The 20,364-nt window shown below is 45.9% G+C and overlaps 1 protein-coding gene and 1 long non-coding RNA gene across 3 annotated transcripts in view; both read right to left on the bottom strand.

Moving 5' to 3' along the window:
- The window catches only part of GPC3 (glypican 3), a 282,585-nt gene that overhangs the window by 44,802 nt on the left and 217,419 nt on the right, over positions 1-20,364 (bottom strand). For both annotated transcript variants that reach the window (XM_038417171.2, XM_038417170.2), the window contains exon 7: positions 970-1,126. In XM_038417171.2, coding sequence (XP_038273099.1) covers positions 970-1,126 — 157 coding nt within the window. The remainder of the gene's footprint in view (positions 1-969; positions 1,127-20,364) is intronic.
- On the bottom strand, positions 14,096-16,548 carry LOC122455758. The gene is made up of 3 exons (XR_006274215.1): positions 16,326-16,548; positions 15,238-15,331; positions 14,096-14,374 (listed from the first exon to the last, which is right to left on the bottom strand). It is a non-coding gene; the product is annotated as an uncharacterized LOC122455758 (long non-coding RNA).

Here is a 20,364-nt window from a genome sequence, read left to right as displayed (position 1 = left end):
GCAAAGCTGAAGCCCAAGGGCTTCTGCCCTAGGGAGGGGGCATGTAACCTTAGCCCTGGGAGGTGGGGCTTGGGCTTCAGAATTGCTGGGGCCGAGGGCCAATACCAGCTTTGGCAACCCCATTAAAATGGGATCGTGACCCACTCTGGGGTCCTCCCTCTTTTCAATACCTTTAGCAGACAGAAAACTGATCTCACAGAGTCCCATGTTCCACGGGGTGTAGGGAGCACCAGGGGTTAGGGGTAGGGTGGAGAACTGGATTTTGGTCACCACCTGTGCATAACAACATTTAAAATCTTCTGTTGAACCCGACTCGTACACACAGGCCTTAAAAAAGGAGAAGCACCACTTCAAGGCAATGGCCTCTTCCAACACACAGTGGGCTGGATTCTCATTTACACTGAGGCCATCCTACATCCCCCAGGCTGTGTAAATGGTCTTGGGGGAGTAGTGGGGGGGGCATACATAATATTGACATCTACTTGGTCCCTTTACACTGTCAGAGCAGTGTACACGGGCCTTAGTGTAAATGAGAATTAGCCCCAAACCCTCTTTCCCTTCACTCAGTGGCTACTGCACCTTTCCATGCTGTTGAATACACAACACACTTACAGTGGGATGAAATCGCTACACATGGGTTTAATGGAGCCTCCTCAGAGGAGCCATGCAAACAGCCCAGTTATAGACAGCTGGGTAGCAGTCAACTTCCCCAGAAAGCCTGGCGTAGAGAAAAGCATGCAACTCATGTCCTCTCCTCCCAGGTCACTGGGGAGTTATTCTAGCCATGCTTGCTAGTGTCAGTGAGACTTACATACAAAAATCTGCCACGTATCTGCTGAACAAAAGACTCCTGGGGCCAGATTCATCCCTAGCATCATTTCATTAAGTTCGGTGTTAATGGACCCTTGTGCCCAAGTACTAGGTAACATTCAGAGCGGGAACGAAAACTCAAGTCATTATTCTCATCACCTGCTAAGAACCGGAGCTGATTCTTAACCTTTAGTTCTCCATTTCCGGAGCCGCCGCTGCAATCATCTTCATCATCGCAGTCTCCACTTTCTGACTCTTCCTCATCCATGGTTTTGTCTGGAGCTTTTCGCCGGGATATTGACATTCCTTTCAACAGCTGAAAGACACAAGGTGGCACAGAACAATGGGAAAGCCCCCTTCATCACTGTTCCACTTCACCACTTCCAGGGCTTCCCCCATCTCAAGTGCTGATTCATTCTTAACAACAGAAATCATACTTTAATAACCTCAGCTCCTTTCACATCCTTTGCTTGAGACATGCATGAAGGAGGAATGGGCCAGGCAGGAGGGAAAGTTAATTACTCATCGAACCCAAGTGTCGGCTCATTAAAGAGCTCAGGGATGTTCGTGTACACAATTGAGATGAGCCAAATGGCAAAAAAAGTTGCACTGAAGAATTTTGCCCTGCGGTTGCCCCCAACATGCCCCCTACACAGAGGAATTAGCCTAAGCTGGGCTATATGCTACAAGGAGAATTCCCAAACAGGCATTCTAAACCAGCTATATATGGCCCCTTTGCTGTGTCAGAGAGGGGCTTTGTCCCCCTAAGAGTGGGATTTGCAGAAAAGCACTCAGTATTGGTCCAACTCCTACTGAAATCAGCCAGACTCCCATTGACTTCAGTGGGAGCAGAGCTAGTGGTTTGGAACCCTAAGTTAACACTTGAAGAAGTCAATGGGTGTTGTGCATGCAAAGACCTGTGAGATTGGACTCTCAGTCTTCTCAGCCTAATAAAGATCTTTATGAAAATGACAAAATGCTGGCTGGAGAGAGAACTGCCCCACTCAGAAGTAACAAGTATGAAAAGAAAGGATAGATCTTGCAGGATTTTTATCCTTATGCGTCACCAGGCTGGAGACACATGGTGCCCCACCTGTGCTATGTAAATAAGCAAAAATAATAGCCCAGATACGCAGAAGTGCTGAGAACTCCAATCAAAGTCCAGGGGATCAGCCCTTCAAAAAATCAGGCCCAACAGCAATACTATTATAGCTAGGGAGAACTGTTTTAAGGATAACCTGGCTGTCAGAATTCAACTGTCCAATAAAAGGCAGCCAGCCTACTTTAGAACCAAATCTCGTTTTCAAACAGGTCAGCAACAAAAGTCCTATCACCCTAAGGTCAGGCTCTTCTATCAGAGCCATGCAAAGTTAGCCGTGTGCACTGCTCCTGACGTGCAGTACAGGTGACATGGGCCAGAGAAAGAATGCAGAAAACCGGCAGGCTGCATGGGCAAATCAGCCAGTTCTTTGGTGATTTGGTAGAGGTTGCAAGGAAAAGGGGCCCCGTGTTCATTTTCAGCTTTAGGCTGACTGTTCTGGTCACTCAATGCACACAGGATTGTTAAGAGCAAGTGAGAAGCTTTTGGTACTGGATAATTTCACTTGTCCAGAGTGGGTTTTTGGCTATCCTAGGATATAGAAAACCGCAATGACTCTAGCCTGGTTAAATGGCAGATCCTAGCACGTAAGGATGAGATTTTCAGAAGCACGCAGCCTTGTGCTAAGTCCCATCAAGGGAGCATGTTTTGTAAAAGTGACTGGTCAAGACAGAACCTGACATATATGGTAGAAATAACGCAGCAAAAGAACTTTTAATTTTTCCAAAGTAATTTAAAGTATCTTCAAGCCGTAAAATTGCCTAGGTATTTTTGTGTAAAGCCTTAGCCAGTGCTTAATTTGTAATGAAAGAGGTGCTAGGGCTCAAGCAATTTTTTTACATTCATAACTGAAGCAGTAGGCCCAGAGGTGCCAGGGCTCGGCCCCGGCAAGCCCTGGTGCAAATTAAGCACTGGCCTTAGCTAATCATGATATGTTCCACATCTAAAAACACTGAGTAAAATCAAATGTCTCTAATGAATGTAAGACTAAGATTACTATCAAACATATGCTTGGAAATTCTTGATACTGTCAAATTAGTCAGGGTGGAAGGAAATGGGCACATTTTGGGTTATTGGTTTCCTCCTGCTGATCTTTCCCATTTACTGTTTCTAAAATAACTGAACTATTCCATCATAAACAGATTTGTTTTGAAAAGTTTCAGTCAGCCCATTCATATATGCTGAAAAATTCCATCTCTACTACTACATAGCTAAAAGCCTGAATTTAATCTCCTGACATAAAAAATAAGAAAGAAAAGTAACAGAGAAGATATTGCAAAATAGTAGCTTATTGCATACTTTAGAGGTTTAGTTAGTTTCATCTGCTGCAATGATATGCATACCTCTAAAGGCATTTTTAATATCTGGAATCCAGGTTATACTTTTAAACTATTAAGCTGGCGTTAGAAAACAGCTCCCAAAATATTTAGTTGCTGGAGTTTATACAACCTTAGAGGAAAGTTTTCAGCGTCTGGCTTCACATGTCCACAGCAATGTAAACACACATGTTACTGTTTCTATTAGAGTTGCATAACTTAATGAAAAGCAAATGGTTTGGACTCAAATCCACTTCATTTTTGCATTGCATGCCACCCATATTTACATGTTGCACACATTTAATAACTACCAAAAAAAATATTTGCTTCCCATATTTATAAATATGATGTATGGAAACTAGCTGTGAAATATTTTAGATATGTAGGAGCTGAAACAAAAAATTAAGGTGGACATTTTTGAGCAATTAAATAGGCCGCTTTGCTGGGGGCGTTGAGACTGCATTCTGAAATGCCTAATACAAAGAAAAGCACCTACAGATGGAACACTGTGAAGTTCATAAACCTACTTGCATTTATAGAAAGACAATCACCTGTCACAGCTGATGTCCGCATGGCTTTCTATTAAAGTACCAGCTATCTGGGTACACTCCCATATGGTAACACCAAAGAGAACTCCCACATCAGATATACTTCCATCTGCTCTTTGGTTTCACATCTTTGCTCTTCTTTCACAACAAACTCTCCTTCCCTTCCACTTTTTTTCCTTTTTAATTTATACGGCTTTCAAAAGACTGCCATGAAAAGGACTCAAAGTGAATTAATAAATTACTGAGGAAAACAGAGAAGATTGAGTTGTTGGAATGGTATGACTTCATATAGCCTTTCAACGGCACCTACAGATCATCTTGTCACATACTAGGAGCCTGATCCAAAACACACTGAAGTCAAGGGGAGTGGGGAGAGACGGGGTGTTTCCATTCACTTTAACAGACTTTGGCTTGGGCCCTCCATGGGCGTTCCCGAAGAACCTATTTTTCAGACGTTTGAACTCTTTCCCCGGAAAACTGCACGACCACTAAAATAATAGCAGTTGTGGCTATGGGCATAGCAGAGGGAAGATTTCACATAGAAGAGTATATTGTGCTCATTTAAGGCCCTTACACCTTTTTTTGATTAATAGATTTTCCCCTCCAAACCAACTCAAAAGTGGTTATGGAAAGGACTTAGGAGAAATCATGTTAAAAAGTAAACCACGTAATAGCTCCTAATATTGGTCTTGTAGTTATATCACTGGCCTAGAGTATTCTCAGAGTGGTATGTTAATTTGTTGTGTACAGTCCATTCTCAGAGGTGGGTGAAATAACCTCACTTTGCAAGAGCAGAATTAGTATATTTATCATCAGGAGTTGGTGGGTGAGGTTCTGTGGCCTGCAATGTGCAGGAGGTCAGACCAGATGATCATGATGGTCTCTTCTGGCCTTAAAGTCTATGTGTATATGTAGTGGAGGGGCATGGCCTCCCTCGGAGACTGAGAGGAGAAACCTGGCCCCAGCCTTTGGTGGGCAGGGCCAGGCAAGCCAACCCCCTGCCAGAAGCAGAGGAGTGGGACAGGAAGTTTGAGGGGTGGGCCCTGCAACTCAATTGTTCGAGAGCCAGCGAAGGAAGCAGACATCTCTCACAAGCTGCCAAGCCCTCAACCCAAGACGGAGCTCTGCTGTGCCAAGGACCCAGAGGAGGTGCCAGGACTGCCGACCAACCTATATCCGGAGGAGCTACGGGGACTGCCGCTGGCAGCGTACCCCAGGGAGATGGGGACGCACTCAGATGGGGTCACAGGAAGTAGCCCAGCGATACTAGACATTAGTCTGATTGTGTTGCCAGAGTCTAGGTCAGCAGGTTTCAGTGGGATCCCCACTGAAAGGGCCCTGGACTGGGACCCAGTAGAGTAGGGTACGACCATGTCCCCTTACCCCCTGCTGCCAGCCCCACCCTGGGGGTGGCAGCCTCCCCACCTTAGGCCAGACGGCCTGCATTCGCTGTTGCTCTGTGCTGCCCAGAGGGTCAGGGCCCTAAGGCTGCTTGTCGCTCTATCCCATCCCGAGGATCAGAGCCTTTACACTGCCTATTGCTCTGCCCTGCCAAGAATCCCTAGACTGCTCATTCTGGTGTTGAGCATTGCATCCATAGGCACAACAAAGTGAAGGGGTGTGGCCTCTGCCCAAGACTGATTGAGAGGAACAGCCATGGACCACTACACTATTGTGTTAAAAACCCACGGCACCAAGTCTGAGCACATGGGTTTTGAGTTTGTGGAGCTAAAAATAGCAGTGTAGATGTTTGGGCCCACGATGGAGCCTGGGCTTTGAGACCCCACCCCCTTTGCAGGTCAGAACCAGAACTGCTCAGAACCAGGCTCCAGCATGAGGCCAAACAGCTACACTGCTATTTATAGTCCCACAGCCCAAGTCCGAGTCAACTGAACCAGGCCAGATGCCGTACTGTGGGTCTTTTCTTGCAGGGTAAACATACCCTATGAGTCTAAGAGCTAGAAATTGGTGCATTGCGTAGCAACCACAAAGAGACACACACAGTGCATCCCACAACCTTGCAGATGATGAAATGAAATTAACTTTAGAGCCAAATCCTGCATCTTATATTTGGGGGCAGGGGGAACTACACAAAACCCAAACCACATGATGTTGTAATCTCACCTCTCCATGGGCAGGAGTGTTCCCACCCCATAAATCCAGCAGGCCATGGCAGTTTGGCTGTGCAGGGAAGGAGCTCAGTCTGCTGGGAGGCTGCACCAGGGAAATCTTTGCACCCCTGAAGCAGATTTCCTCTGGTGCAGCATGGCTGGAGGCTTAGGCTGAGTATGGCCATGTGGTCCAAGACAACTTTGGTCAACTACACTCCATGGAGAGGGAGCACCGGCCAGCAAATCCTACTGAGTACACAGAGCAAGACTGTTGGTGCTCCAGGCTGGGGGCATGGAGGACGACTCCATCCTTCCTGACTTCCCCAGAGAGCTTGAGTGCAAAGCTGGGTCACTCACACCGTGCACAGGAGCCACAAGTCTGTCCCCGTGGAAGGACAGCAGGATCAGGCTCATGACACAGTCACTAATGGGCCCTTACTCTGAAAACAGGATACTGGAGTGGGAAGGGGTCTTTCATTTGCGACACACAATGCCACGAGGACGAAGCGAGGTACCAGTCCTTCCAGCTGCTCCAGACACCTAAGCAACCACTCAGCTCTGCTCACATGGAGCAGCTTGCAGAGTCAGGGCCTAGACTGGAGTTTGCCCTGCCCACTCCCAGGCAAAACGTTCTCTACGGACACGCCTTTAGCCTGGAGTTATAAAATACTGGAGCCTGGAGGACAAAACCAGAGACATTTCTTTCATTACTTACTTGAAAAGGTAAAAGCCTGGGAAACTCTCAGGCAGGGAATTAAGCCCTTGGAGACGATCAGTGTTAATAAGCTGTCCTAGGGAAAGGATGTAAAGATGAGATGGTCTCAAGTGTGTGTTTTCAAATATTAAATTATGGAAGACTTCCTAAATAGCTGCCTTTTGCAGGGGGAGGAGGAAGCCTGCAGGAAACTAATAGCTTAATCTCTCTGCATTTACAGTGATAACATAACAGGAACTTTGCCAGAAATGCTGAGAGAGTCCTGATTTGAATGCTGATACTCGAGGGGCCGTAATTCTAGACACGCGGGGCTCCAAATAATGAGGAAGTATATCCCGTCTGCTCTTTGCACAATGGGTGGTTTGAAGGGGGTGATGGGGTGGCAGAAGAAAGAATGTGAAATGCGAGCACTGTACTGGATTCCTACCAAGGTGGATGAAATCAGAGCCCTATCCTAGGGAAAGAGTTTGGGGTTACCATTTGCAAGACTCATGTTAAATGCTGTCAGTTAACTCAGCTCAGCCATTCTTGCCTGATAGGAACACGTAGAGGCTGCATTACAGTTTAACCACTAGGACGTAAAGATCCTAGTGCAACCAACCAGTGCTAATTTGTACGCTTGATGGGCTAGATCCTGATCTGAAGCAGTCAAATGGACAAAGAATGGGCACAATCCTGCCAAGTTCAGGCAATACTTCTATTTCATTTAATGGGACTATTTCAAGAGCAAGCCCTTCAGGATCTGGGCCCTCAAACCTCTCTGCAAGTTGTGAGTACACAATACATGACTAGTACGTCTACATGGCAAAAAGAAACCCCGCAGCAGCGAGTCTCAGAGCCCAGACAACAGACTCAGGCTACGGTGCTCAAACTAGCTGTGCAGACATTGCAGCTTGGGCGCTGAAGCTGAAGGGTGTGGGGGTCAGAGCCCAAACATCTACACAGCTAGCGCAAGCCCGAGTCTGTGGACGGGGGCTCTGAGACGCAGGAGCGCCCTGAGAAGTTTTCTTCAGGCACCGCCTGCCGTTGGACGGGGCCAGCAGGCTGCCAAAGTCTGCTTGGCTTAAAGGGCAGTAGAGACGAAGGATCCACACAAGAGTCTCCCCACCCTTCTCTGCACGTGACAGCAGGCTCCACCTCCCTGTGCCACAGAGAGAGGAGTGAGGACAGAGGAAATGGCAGCCAGAAAGCGGGCTCGGAGGCGCGTGAAGGAAGATGCTCTTTCTCACCTAAACCCGCAGGCCCACCTCTAGACCAGAAGCCTCATCTATCTCCTCCTCCTCCCAGAAGCCAGGAAGCACAAGCACCCTGCCCCTCCCCCAGCTGCCAACAATCTGAATCAAATCCCCAGTCTTACCACGGGCTCAAGGAGCCAGGCTAGGGAATGGCAGATCATGACTGCTCAGAAGGGAGAATATTTCCCCCATTCCCGATGGCTTCCCAAACCCTTGTGTGATGCTCTGGGTGCCAGGGGGAGGCAAGAGGTCTGCACAATGCACACTCAGCAAGGATCACCACGTCTAGCACCCCACTGTGCACAGCCGAACGGCACTGGCTCTGTCGCCAGCAGGCCCTCCGCTGCTCTCAGGGAGGGGGCTGTATTTTGCCCAGGCAAGTTTTGTTACCCTTCTTTGTAGCTCAGCTCTGCTCCAGAAGAGCAGCAGGAAATTTCTCCTAGGGCTTATCTATATGAACACTTCAGCGATCGTGCCACTGTAGCACTTCAGGGTAGACCCTCACTACAGCGACAGGACGGCCTCCCCCATCACTGCAGTTAATTCACCTCCCCCAGAGGCGATAGCTAGCTTGACAAAAGAATTCGGTAGCACTGTCTACACCAGGGGTTAGATCAGCATAGCTACATCTCTTGGGGGGTGGTTTTTTCACACCCCTCTGAGATGTAGCTATGTTGATGGAAGTTCCCAGTGTAGACCAGCCCTTAGTTTGCAGCAAACTGGGGCGTAAATCTACCTCATGCTAGCCTGCCGCACACCGAGAGCCCAGGTGGTCCTCACTGCCACTGACTGAAAGTTCCCTGCTGCGCTTTAATCTCCTCCTGTTTCCAAGCAGGATAGCTCAAAGCACACTCCGGGATTTTTAGCATGCAGCAGCAGGCTCCACTGGGACACTTAGCACACGGCAGGCTAGCACCCCTTTGACACAAACTCTTTGTGGAGACAAGCCTTTTGGCAGCACTTGATTTAGCTGTTTTCAACTCAAGCTAAGTTTTATTATTTGTATTACATAGAGAGCCGCAGTCACAGACCAGATCCTGGGCTGCCAGGTGCTGTAAGGCACAGAACAAAAAATGCTCCCCACCCCAAAGAGTTTACAATCTAAGTAGACATTTCTACTAATCACACCATTGAAGAGGTATGGGTGGGGCTAGCATAAACATTTAGTGTTTGCCTACCTATTCTCACACAGAAGTCAATGGTAAAACACAAACCAACTTCTCTAGGAGCAGCGTGAGGCCAACGCTGAAAATCCCTTTGATAACGTACTGCTCCCATGTGAATACCATTAGGTGCTTTGGGTTCTGCAAAAGTAACATCCACAAGTCATTAAGTAACAATTAGTACAGTCTACATGCTTTGTGAAGTTATATTTGGTGGACTGAACATAGTTTCTTCCTCTTTAAATAGCAACTAAACCTATATGTTACCCTGCCATTAAAGCTAGTTCATGTCTTGTGGTTTCAAGTCTATGGTAAGAGGCAGAAAAATATACAGTGTAATGATCAGTAAAGTAGTATGCAACAATGAGCAAGTTTTAACTTAAGCACAATTTATCCAGCTGTAAGAGTTTACAGTCATATCCGATCACGTCTCTGCCAAACCATAATGACAAAAATACATCACAGCTCTATAATGCACCCAATCCAAAATACAGAACAAATTGTGGGAATGTGTTTATAAACACACGCACACACACACACACACACGTTTGTGTGTATGCATGCATGCATGTTATAGGTATTTGTAAGGCACTTATCACCTTGGTATTTAAGCATTGAATATATATAATATCATTGAATCATAGAAATGTAGGGCTCAAAGGGACATCTATAAGTCATGTCCAGCACCCTGCGCTGAGGCAGGACCAAGTAAACCTAGACCAGCCCAGACAGGGGTTTGTTCAACCTGTTCTTAAAAACCTCCAGTGATGGGGACTCCTTAGAGTCAGAAAGTTTTTCCTAACATCTAACCTAAATCTCCCTTGCTGCAGATGGAGCCCATTGCTTCTTGTCCTATCTTCAGTGAGCATAGAGAATTATTGATCCCCAACCCCTTTATAACAGCCCTTAATATATTTGAAGGCTATCAGATCTCCCTTAGTCTTCTTTTCTCAAGATTAAGCCTGCCCAGTTTTTTTTTTTTAACCTTCCCTTATAGGTCAGGATTTCTAAACCTTTTATCATTTTTGTTGCTTTCCTCTAGACTCTCTCCAATTTGTCCACATCATTCCTCAAGTGTGGCACCCAGAATTGGACCCTCCATCTGAGGCCTCAGCGCTGAGTAGAGCGGGCCAATTACCTCCTCTGTCCTAATACAACACTCCAGTTAATACACCCCAGAATGGTACTGTATTAGCCTTTTTCACAACTACATCGCACCGTTGACACCTATTTAATTTGTGATCCACTATAACGTCCAGATCCATTTCAGCAGTACTACTGCCTCGCCAGTTATTCTCCATTTTGTAGTTAGGCACTTGATTTTTCCTTCCTACGAGTAGTACTTTGCATTTGTCTTCATTGAATTTCACTGTGTCGATTTCAGACCAATTCTCCAATTTGTCAAGGTCATTTTGAATTCTAATCCTGTCCTCTAAGATGCGTGCCATCCTCGGAGTTTGCTGTCATCGACAAATTTTATAAGCATACTATATTCCCACACACATACACACACGGTAACTGACAAAAGATACATATGGGCCACATCCTCAGCTGGTGAAAAACACCACCAGCTCCATTACATTCAAAGGACCAATGCCAGTTTGCATCAGTTGAGAATATGACCCATTTGTATCTTTCCCAGGAGGGGACAGGACACATATGAAGAAAATAATCCAGTAGCTTTAAAGTTTGAACCTCTAAAGTCGATGTGGTTGAGAATGTTGCCCACCTCAATTCCAATGCCATCCCAAAGAGAAGATTTAAATATAAACAACCCCATTTATGGCAATGTTCATAATTTGGCTTGTTCTGTGGATCTGACGGAGGTTTAAAAAAGATCAAGCCAATTCTGGAACATTGTATTGATACTGTAACTTACTGTAGGTAGGACTGTCTACAGCAGGGGTTCTCAAACTTCATTGCATGACCCCCTTCTGACAACAAAAATTACTACATGACCCCAAGCGGGAGGACCAAAGACTGAGCCCACCCAAGCTTCACCACCTCGGATCGGGGGGGCCAAAGCTAAAGCCCAAGGGCTTCAATCCCAGGTAGGGGGCCTGTAACCTGAGCCCTGCCGCCCTGGGTGGAGGGGCTTGGGCTTGGGACCCAGCCCCAGGTGGAGGGACTCCGGCTTCAGTCCCAGGCCCCAGCAAGTCTAACGCCAGCCCTGGCGACCCCATTAAAACAGGGTCACGACAGTTTGAGAACTGTCTAAGGCATTCCAGTTTGTTGCACATTATTTATAGGTTTAATCAACAGATAATTCATAATTGCACAGTGACCAGGTTGACAAAAAAAAACAGAAGGGGCAAATACACTGCCAGAGTAATGATCCAGCTGGATTTGAACTGGCCATTGGTGAAAAGTTCTATTGCTCATCCTTCTTAATGAGTGCTCTATACAGGACCTTCCACCTTACCAACCACCCAAACTGCCCTTGGTGTTTTCTATTTTAAATGTAAGCACAGTAACAGTTACGACACATTTTTAATCATATCTTTATAGCCCTTAAACAAAAATCTATATTTCACTCCTTAAACTGTAGCCTAACTTTGCATTCTTATTTTAGACTCCAGATTCACAGCACTGCACACCACCCACTTCAGTTTACGATAACAAACACTGAAATCATGCCCACAAACCCAGATGACATCCCAAAATTGAGCCAGAACTACCCTGCCCTGTTAAGCCAAAAATATTCATTGCAACATAATTTAAAAAAAATAAAATATAAAACAAACTTAGCAGTGAAATGAATTGTTTATTAGGGTGAATACAGATGATTTCTGTCAAACGAAAATTTCCCTCTGGAGCCGAGGGAAGTCTGAATTCATATTTGTAGTCTTCTGGTGAACATATCTGTCCTTTAATTTAGTTTGCATGACTGAAAGAATTTAATAAAAATGTTTCAAGAGTTTTGCTGAAATTCTTAGCATATTTGTAGTAAGCTTTTGGAATATGATCAAACACACACTGGAAAAGACTGAACTGAGCATGCAGCTAAAATAATATTCAGAATTATCATGGAAATTTAATAAACAAATCTACACAATTACATAAAAATGTAATGCAGAAACCGTCCTCATTCTGGACTCTCACTTCCGCTGCTGATGCTGTCACTGTGCCTCAAGGAAGGGCGTACTAGGGATAAGTCACACCAATGGGAATCAGGATATCTAAGCACCCAAATGGTCAATAGCATCCACTAATTTTGGGTGGCTTCTTCTAGGCGACTCAAGGGTACTTTAAAATGTTGAAACTAGGATTCCTTTTGCACCTATCACAAACAAGCCTATACCCACTCACTACGAAAGACATAATGCAAATGGACGGTATTTTGTACAGCACCCCTGAAATGCCTACTAAGTCAGGGTTTTTCTCTTAAATACCCAGCTTCTGAAAACACTACTTTGCTCAAAAATAAACAAACAAATAAATAAAGATTGTGCATGGAATCCTGACTTTTAAACCTGCAACATTCAATAATTTATGGGGGTATTTAAATCATGGCTGAATCATGGGAAAGCTGCAGATTTTAATGTGATGCTTTCCCCTTTTACAGGCTCAGTCTATCATCCAGTAGTATATATGAAACACAGCTGTGGCTGTTCTGCTTACAGAGATAATTACCTGATCACAAGCAAGACTGGAGGAAAGTGACCCATTTCAAAAGGGGCAGTTGTTTTTTACACTCACGTGTTTTGAGCATTGTGGCCTGATCATATACAAGCATGTAACGAAAAGAATCAATCCTTCTACTCCCCACACACCTACTAGCCCTAGAAATAACAAGAACCAAATTTGGTTCTTTTATTCACAGGTACCAGTTAGAATTATATAGTCCACCAGCTCCAGCCAGAGAAGGGTGGGGGATACCCTTCACTCCATTCCTTTCCCATTCACTGGCTCCACTCGGATCATCCACCCTGCAGACGGAGGTCCCGATCCTGCAAGTGACTGCGCGTGGGAAGAATCCTGCACCCATGTGAGAGCCCATCAATGTCGTTTTGTGCTGATGCGGCGCAATGTATATATTGCAGCATGACTTATTAAACCAGAGACGTTGCTCAGTCTCACTGGCAGCTAACTATATATTATGTTAAACTCAACATCCATTGGCAGCATGTGCTAAACAAAAAAGCAGGGGGTGGGTCATTATAAAGAAAACAACAAGGAGCTCATTTTTGTTGGGAGAGGTCTGAATTGTGGTTTACTTGGGGGAGTTTTACTTTGCTACACCTTGGCAGTATATAAGAGGCAGAGAAGAAACCTGTTCCTAATTGTACTCCTATTTCAAACTCAGCACAGTAAGGAGTAATTGCTAATCAAATGTTAATAAAATGGATACAGACACTGGGTCTGGAAAAGTCATTTTCAGCACTTAGGAAAACAACCAGGAATGTCAGCTGTTTTTTCACCTGCTCTAAAAGGAAATACTTGGCTATTACCCACGACACCCACCCTTAACCCACTGTACAGAAATCTGCTAGCAATCTCCAGGTTTGAATTACATACAGACAGTTAAAGAAAAGCATCTTTCTGCTAAGCTAGAGATCGCTGCTTCACTTGCCACTTATTTCTCAAAATTCAAGGTTTATCTCCCTGCACGCCCAAATGGTATCATGAAATGACATATTACACAAATGGAAATTTTTCCCTGAAGGAATTTCACATTTCAGAGACTCCAGTCAAAATAACAAGAATCCCCTTTTAATACCCGCCACAAAGCATTATACTCTGCCCAGTAGGAGTTTAGTATTTATGTTGTGTTCCTTAGAGAAAATTAATTTTAAGAAGTAATTTTAGCCTCACCCTGAAAAAAAAACATTGGCTAACGAGGCCTTCACTAATGAACCAGCAAAAGTTTTCATTCAGGGTTTGATGCTCTCTTCCACAATACCAGTTTGTTCTTTGATGAATGCTTAGCAATGAGTCTCTGTAGACTATTTCACAGGTTAACAGAACACCCTTTTTTAATGTTTGCATTCTCAGATGAAAAACAGACTCTTGGTGAATCGTAACCTGTAACACCTTTGCCACCAACTTGTGTTCCTTTCAGTAGGAACTTGGACTAGGCTGGCTCAAAGCACTGACACATTTCATCCAGTACCTTGTCTCATACCAGCTGTTTCAGAGTAAGGTACAAGAAACCTCACATTGGACTATTACAGAATAACCTGCCCCTACACAGAGTTTCTTTTTAACACCTTCAGTGAGAGGTTGGCTTATACCCTGAAGCACAAAGGTTTATCGCCCATATAACAGTGGCTGTTCCCATTACATGTATAGCTGGAGAATCCCTTCTCAAATCTTACTGATTGCTTGGCCTCCATGCTATCCAGTAGCAATGAACTGCATGGGGTAATGATGAGTTCTGTAAAAACAAGTATTTTCTCATGTCAGTTTGAAATTTGTCTTTCAGTTTCTTTCACTGACCCCTTGTTATGAAACAGAGTAAACAGAAGTTCCCAATTTAGCCTTTTTATACCATGCATTATTTCATCCCCTCCTAGCTGTCTCCCTTCTAAACAGTCCCACTCCTTTTCAACCTTTCTTCCAATGCAAGCTCACCCCTGTTTATTGTTTCCAGTGCCTATCTCTCTAGCTCCCTTTATTTGAGACAAGGTCATTGGTCCAATTGCATACCCCACACAAACCAACATGGGCTCTTCTCTCTGCTGCTAGCACAACAGGATAGGCATGCTCGGGTGAGGTGCTACTGTTGTAATGGTTCTATTTCTTTGTCTTCTCCCCAAGCCATGGGGCAGAGTAACCACCTACTGCTGGTAAATTGATTTTTCTGGCCTCCTGATAGCATGATAATGGTGGTGATTTACTGGCCAAATGGACACATTATTTTTATGAGTCCTTGGCTTAATTTGGGCTTAGCTTTTGAAACTGACAACATCCCCCCCGGGGTCAAGAAAAATGGATACACCTGCTAATTAAAATCAGTCTGTATTAGTTGTTTAAATCGATCTTAGCAGGAAGAGGAGCTGACAAGCCATTCTCAATTCCTCCTCGATGAAAACCACTGTCTCTCACCAGAGAGTGATGGAGGGGACTGGACATGATTACTGCTCTCCGAGGAAGCGATGGTTAGTTAACTTTTACTGGCACCTTTACAAACAGGATGATTTAATCCTGGCTGTCCTTGCACTCAGACAGGGAAGGTGTTACTTCCCCAGCACATACACACAGTGATACATCATGGGGCACATGAGAAAAATAGATTACCTGGGATTTACGACCAGCTCATTCGCTTTTTCTTAGCCATTATTCTGAGTCACCAGACCCTTGCCATCTCTCTTCCCATGTCTGTGAATAAAGTCTATTTACGGTTTGTTTTGGGGTTAAGATAGGAAGGAAGAAGAGAACATTAAGGATAAGAAAAGAGGCCATATGGCCTGTCCAAGCCTGCTACAAAACCAGGAAGTACAAATCTATTCATGACTCATCATCTGGACCTCAGCTCTAGCCCAAGGTGTTAGCTGCTGTAGTGTCCTCTTTCCCTGTGAACAATGCAATGCTCGCTTTCTCTCATTTATTTCTCCTACAGTATTTTATTTTAATGCTCCATTTGGCACTTTGTTCCATCTCATGTCTGCCTTATTTATGTATGTGTCTCCTCCTCCTTACCTGGAGCCTGACCCTGATTCAAAGTCCACAGAAGTCAATGGAAAGACCTACCACCGACTTTAATGGGCTTTGGATCAGGCCCTACATGCACTTTTCCTCTTCAAATGAGCTACTAATGCAAGCAGCTTATTGGAATCACACTGGTGCCTTTCCTTCCAGGATCCTGTCAGCTCCTAGGAGACACTCTCTTCTTTCCTTTCTCCAACCTAACCTAAAAATCTGGCCACACTCTTCATCTACCAAACCGTTAACTACTTTGTACGGGCTGCACTATACTTTATAGAATCATAATATCGTAAGACTAACAGGGACCTCGAGAGGTCGTCTAGTCCAGTCCCCTGCACTCCTTGACAGGACTAAGTATTATCTAGACCATCCCTGACAGGGATTTGTCTAACCTGCTCTTAAAAATCTCCAATGACAGAGATTCCAGCTTCCCTCGGCAATTTATTCCAGTGCTTAACCACCCTGACAAGAAGTTTTTCCAAATGTCCAACTTAAGCGACCCTTGCTGCAATTTAAGCCCATTGCTTCTTGTCCTATCCTCAGAGGCTAACAAGAACAGTTTACCTCCCTCCCCCTTGTAACAACTTTTTATGTAATTGAACCTTATCATCAGGTGTCCGCCCCTTAGTCTTCTCCAGACTAAACAAATCCAATTTTTTCAATCTTTCCTCACAGATCACCTTTTCTAGACTGCAGTGGGGTGGTCACCCACTCCTGCCCTGAAGGGCTTGAAATCAGCCCTGGGAGAGGGCTGAGGCTGCAAGAGGGCTGCTGCTAGGGAAAGCAGCCAGCCTCGGCTGACTGGGGAAACAGCCACAGCTGCGGCCATGCCCCAGTCAGGGCCCAGCTGGCCTTTAGAAGAAGGCAGTGGGCCAGGAGGACACAGTCTCTCTCTAGACGTTGAGAGGGAGGGGCCTGACTCTGTGAGCTGAGCAGGGTACCTAAAGTGGAGCAGGGCTGGGGAAAGGCCAGAGGAGCTGGGGAGCTCCTGCCTGGGAAACCCCCAGGCTACAGGCCTTGATGAAGGCCTAGGAAAAGGGTACTGGGGTTGCAGAGGGCAGCCCAAGGGTAGGCAGAAGCAGCAGGTCCAGACCCTCCTCGCCGATGATGAGTGGCAATTATATTGCAGTCTGCCCCAGGGAAAGGGGGCTAGATGGTGACTGGCAGTACCCAAAGACTGAATGTACATGTAACAATGTTCAAGTACATAAAAAGTTGTTACAAGGAGGTGGGGGTTCCCCTGGGAGGGGAGACCCAGATCTGTGGGGGTACTGCCAGGGGGCAGCACCCTGGCTTGAAAGGGGCACCGGGGTCCGGGTGGGACTCGGGGCCCAGCAGCAAGTGGGGCACCGGCCTGCAGAGGGTGCTCTGGAGGCTGGAACGCTAATTCCCTGGACTACCAAGAGGAGGCGCCACAGGGGTGAGTCCTGCCCCGTCACACAGACATTTAATCATTTTTGTTCCTCTTCTCTGGACTTTCTCCAATTTGTCCACATCCTTCCTGAAATGTGGCACCCACAACTGCACACAATACTCCACTTGAGGCCTAATCAGCACGGAGTAGAGCAGAAGAATTACTTCTCGTGTCTTGCTTACACCACTCCTGCTAATACATCCCCGAATGGTGTTTGCTTTTTTTTTTTTTTTTTTTTACACAAGTGTAACACTGTTGACTCATATTTAGCTTGTGATCAATTATGACCCCCAGATCCCTTTCTGCAGAACTCCTTCCTAAGCAGTCATGTCACATTTTATATGTGTGCAACTGATTGTTCCTTCCTAAGTGGAGTGCTTTGCATTTGTCCCTATTGAATTTCATCCTATTTACTTCCAACCATTTCTCTAGTTTCTCCAGATAATTTTGAATTTTAATCATAGAATCATAGAATCATAGAATATCAGGGTTGGAAGGGACCCCAGAAGGTCATCTAGTCCAACCCCCTGCTCAAAGCAGGACCAAGTCCCAGTTAAATCATCCCAGCTAGGGCTTTGTCAAGCCTGACCTTAAAAACCTCTAAGGAAGGAGATTCTACCACCTCCCTAGGTAACGCATTCCAGTGTTTCACCACCCTCTTAGTGAAAAAGTTTTTCCTAATATCCAATCTAAACCTCCCCCATTGCAACTTGAGACCATTACTCCTCGTTCTGTCATCTGCTACCATTGAGAACAGTCTAGAGCCATCCTCTTTGAAACCCCCTTTCAGGTAGTTGAAAGCAGCTATCAAATCCCCCCTCATTCTTCTCTTCTGCAGACTAAACAATCCCAGCTCCCTCAGCCTCTCCTCATAAGTCATGTGCTCTAGACCCCTAATCATTTTCGTTGCCCTTCGTTGTACTCTTTCCAATTTATCCACATCCTTCCTGTAGTGTGGGGCCCAAAACTGGACACAGTACTCCAGATGAGGCCTCACCAGTGTCGAATAGAGGGGAACGATCACGTCCCTCGATCTGCTCGCTATGCCCCTACTTATACAACCCAAAATGCCATTGGCCTTCTTGGCAACAAGGGCACACTGCTGACTCATATCCAGCTTCTCGTCCACTGTCACCCCTAGGTCCTTTTCCGCAGAACTGCTGCCGAGCCATTCGGTCCCTAGTCTGTAGCGGTGCATTGGATTCTTCCATCCTAAGTGCAGGACCCTGCATTTATCCTTATTGAACCTCATTAGATTTCTTTTGGCCCAATCCTCCAATTTGTCTAGGTCCTTCTGTATCCTATCCCTCCCCTCCAGCGTATCTACCACTCCTCCCAGTTTAGTATCATCCGCAAATTTGCTGAGAGTGCAATCCACACCATCCTCCAGATCATTTATGAAGATATTGAACAAAACGGGCCCCAGGACCGACCCCTGGGGCACTCCACTTGACACCGGCTGCCAACTAGACATGGAGCCATTGATCACTACCCGTTGAGCCCGACAATCTAGCCAGCTTTCTACCCACCTTATAGTGCATTCATCCAGCCCATACTTCCTTAACTTGCTGACAAGAATGCTGTGGGAGACCGTGTCAAAAGCTTTGCTAAAGTCAAGAAACAATACATCCACTGCTTTCCCTTCATCCACAGAACCAGTAATCTCATCATAAAAGGCGATTAGATTAGTCAGGCATGACCTTCCCTTGGTGAATCCATGCTGACTGTTCCTGATCACTTTCCTCTCCTCTAAGTGCTTCAGGATTGATTCTTTGAGGACCTGCTCCATGATTTTTCCAGGGACTGAGGTGAGGCTGACCGGCCTGTAGTTCCCAGGATCCTCCTTCTTCCCTTTTTTAAAGATGGGCACTACATTAGCCTTTTTCCAGTCATCCGGGACTTCCCCCGTTCGCCACGAGTTTTCAAAGATAATGGCCAAGGGCTCTGCAATCACAGCCGCCAATTCCTTCAGCACTCTCGGATGCAATTCGTCCGGCCCCATGGACTTGTGCACGTCCAGCTTTTCTAAATAGTCCCTAACCACCTCTATCTCTACAGAGGGCTGGCCATCTCTTCCCCATTTTGTGTTGCCCAGCACAGCAGTCTGGGAGTTGACCTTGTTAGTGAAAACAGAGGCAAAAAAAGCAAAAAAAAAATCCTATTCTCCAGAGCACTTGCAACCCCTCACAGCTTGGTATAGTTCACAAACTTTGAGTGTACTCTCTATGCCATTATCTAAATCATTGATAAAGATATTGAACAGAACTGGACCCAGAGCTGATCCCTGCAGGCATAGGCGCTGACTTCCTCGCTACCCAGGGGGTGCTTGACTCCCCTTCTGCCCCAGGCCCGCCCCCACTACAAGCCCCAACCCGTGCCCTGCCTCTTCCCAGCCCTGCTCTGCCCTCCCTCCACCCCTTCCCCAAGGCCCCACCCCCACCTCACCTCTTCCCGCCCCCTCCCTGAGCACCCTCTTTCCCCACTCCTCTCCCTCCCTCCCAGCACCTCCTGCACGGTGGGAGGGAGGGGGAGGAGTTGATCAGCAGGGCCACTGGCGGGCGGGAGGTGCTGGGGGGAAGGGGAGAGCTTAGCTGCCAGTGGGTACTAAACATCTGCTAATTTTTTTCTGTGGTCCTGGAGCACCCACGGAGTCAGCACCTGTGCCTGCAGGACACACCACTTGATATGCCTGTCCAGCCTGACTGTGAACCACAGATAACTACTCTCTGGGAACAGTTTTCCACCCACTTATGCACCCACCTTAGAGTTGCTCCATCTAGGTTGTATTTCCCTAGTTTGTTTATGAGACGGTCATGCGAGAGAGTATCAAAAGACTTACTAAAGTCAAGATATATCACATGGAATCATAGAATCATAGAATATCAGGGTTGGAAGGGACCTCAGGAGATCATCTAGTCCAACCCCCTGCTCAAAGCAGGACCAATCCCCAATTTTTGCCCCAAATCCCTAAATGGCCCCCTCAAGGACTGAACTCACAACCCTGCACACATCTACCACTCCCCTGCATCCACAAGGCTTGTTACCCTGTTAAAGAAAGATATTAGGTTGGTTTGACATGGTTTGTTCTTGCTGACAGTTACTTAGCCCTTATTATTTTCTAAGTGTCTCCAAATTGATTGCTTAATTATTTGCTCCATTATCTTTCTGGGTACTGAAGTTAAGCTGAGTGGTCTGTAATGCCCCAGGTTGTCTTTATTCCCCTTTTTATTCCTCTCATACCCAGCCGTGTCCTTCCTCTAATATAGTAGACAAAATTGTACACATCACTCCGAATCTGGTGCTAC

The sequence above is a fragment of the Dermochelys coriacea genome, chromosome 9 (genome assembly GCF_009764565.3).
Source record: "Dermochelys coriacea isolate rDerCor1 chromosome 9, rDerCor1.pri.v4, whole genome shotgun sequence".
NCBI classification, from domain to species: Eukaryota; Metazoa; Chordata; order Testudines; family Dermochelyidae; genus Dermochelys; species Dermochelys coriacea.
Note: the sequence above shows the minus strand (reverse complement) of the source record. Positions and strands in the feature narration are given on the sequence as shown.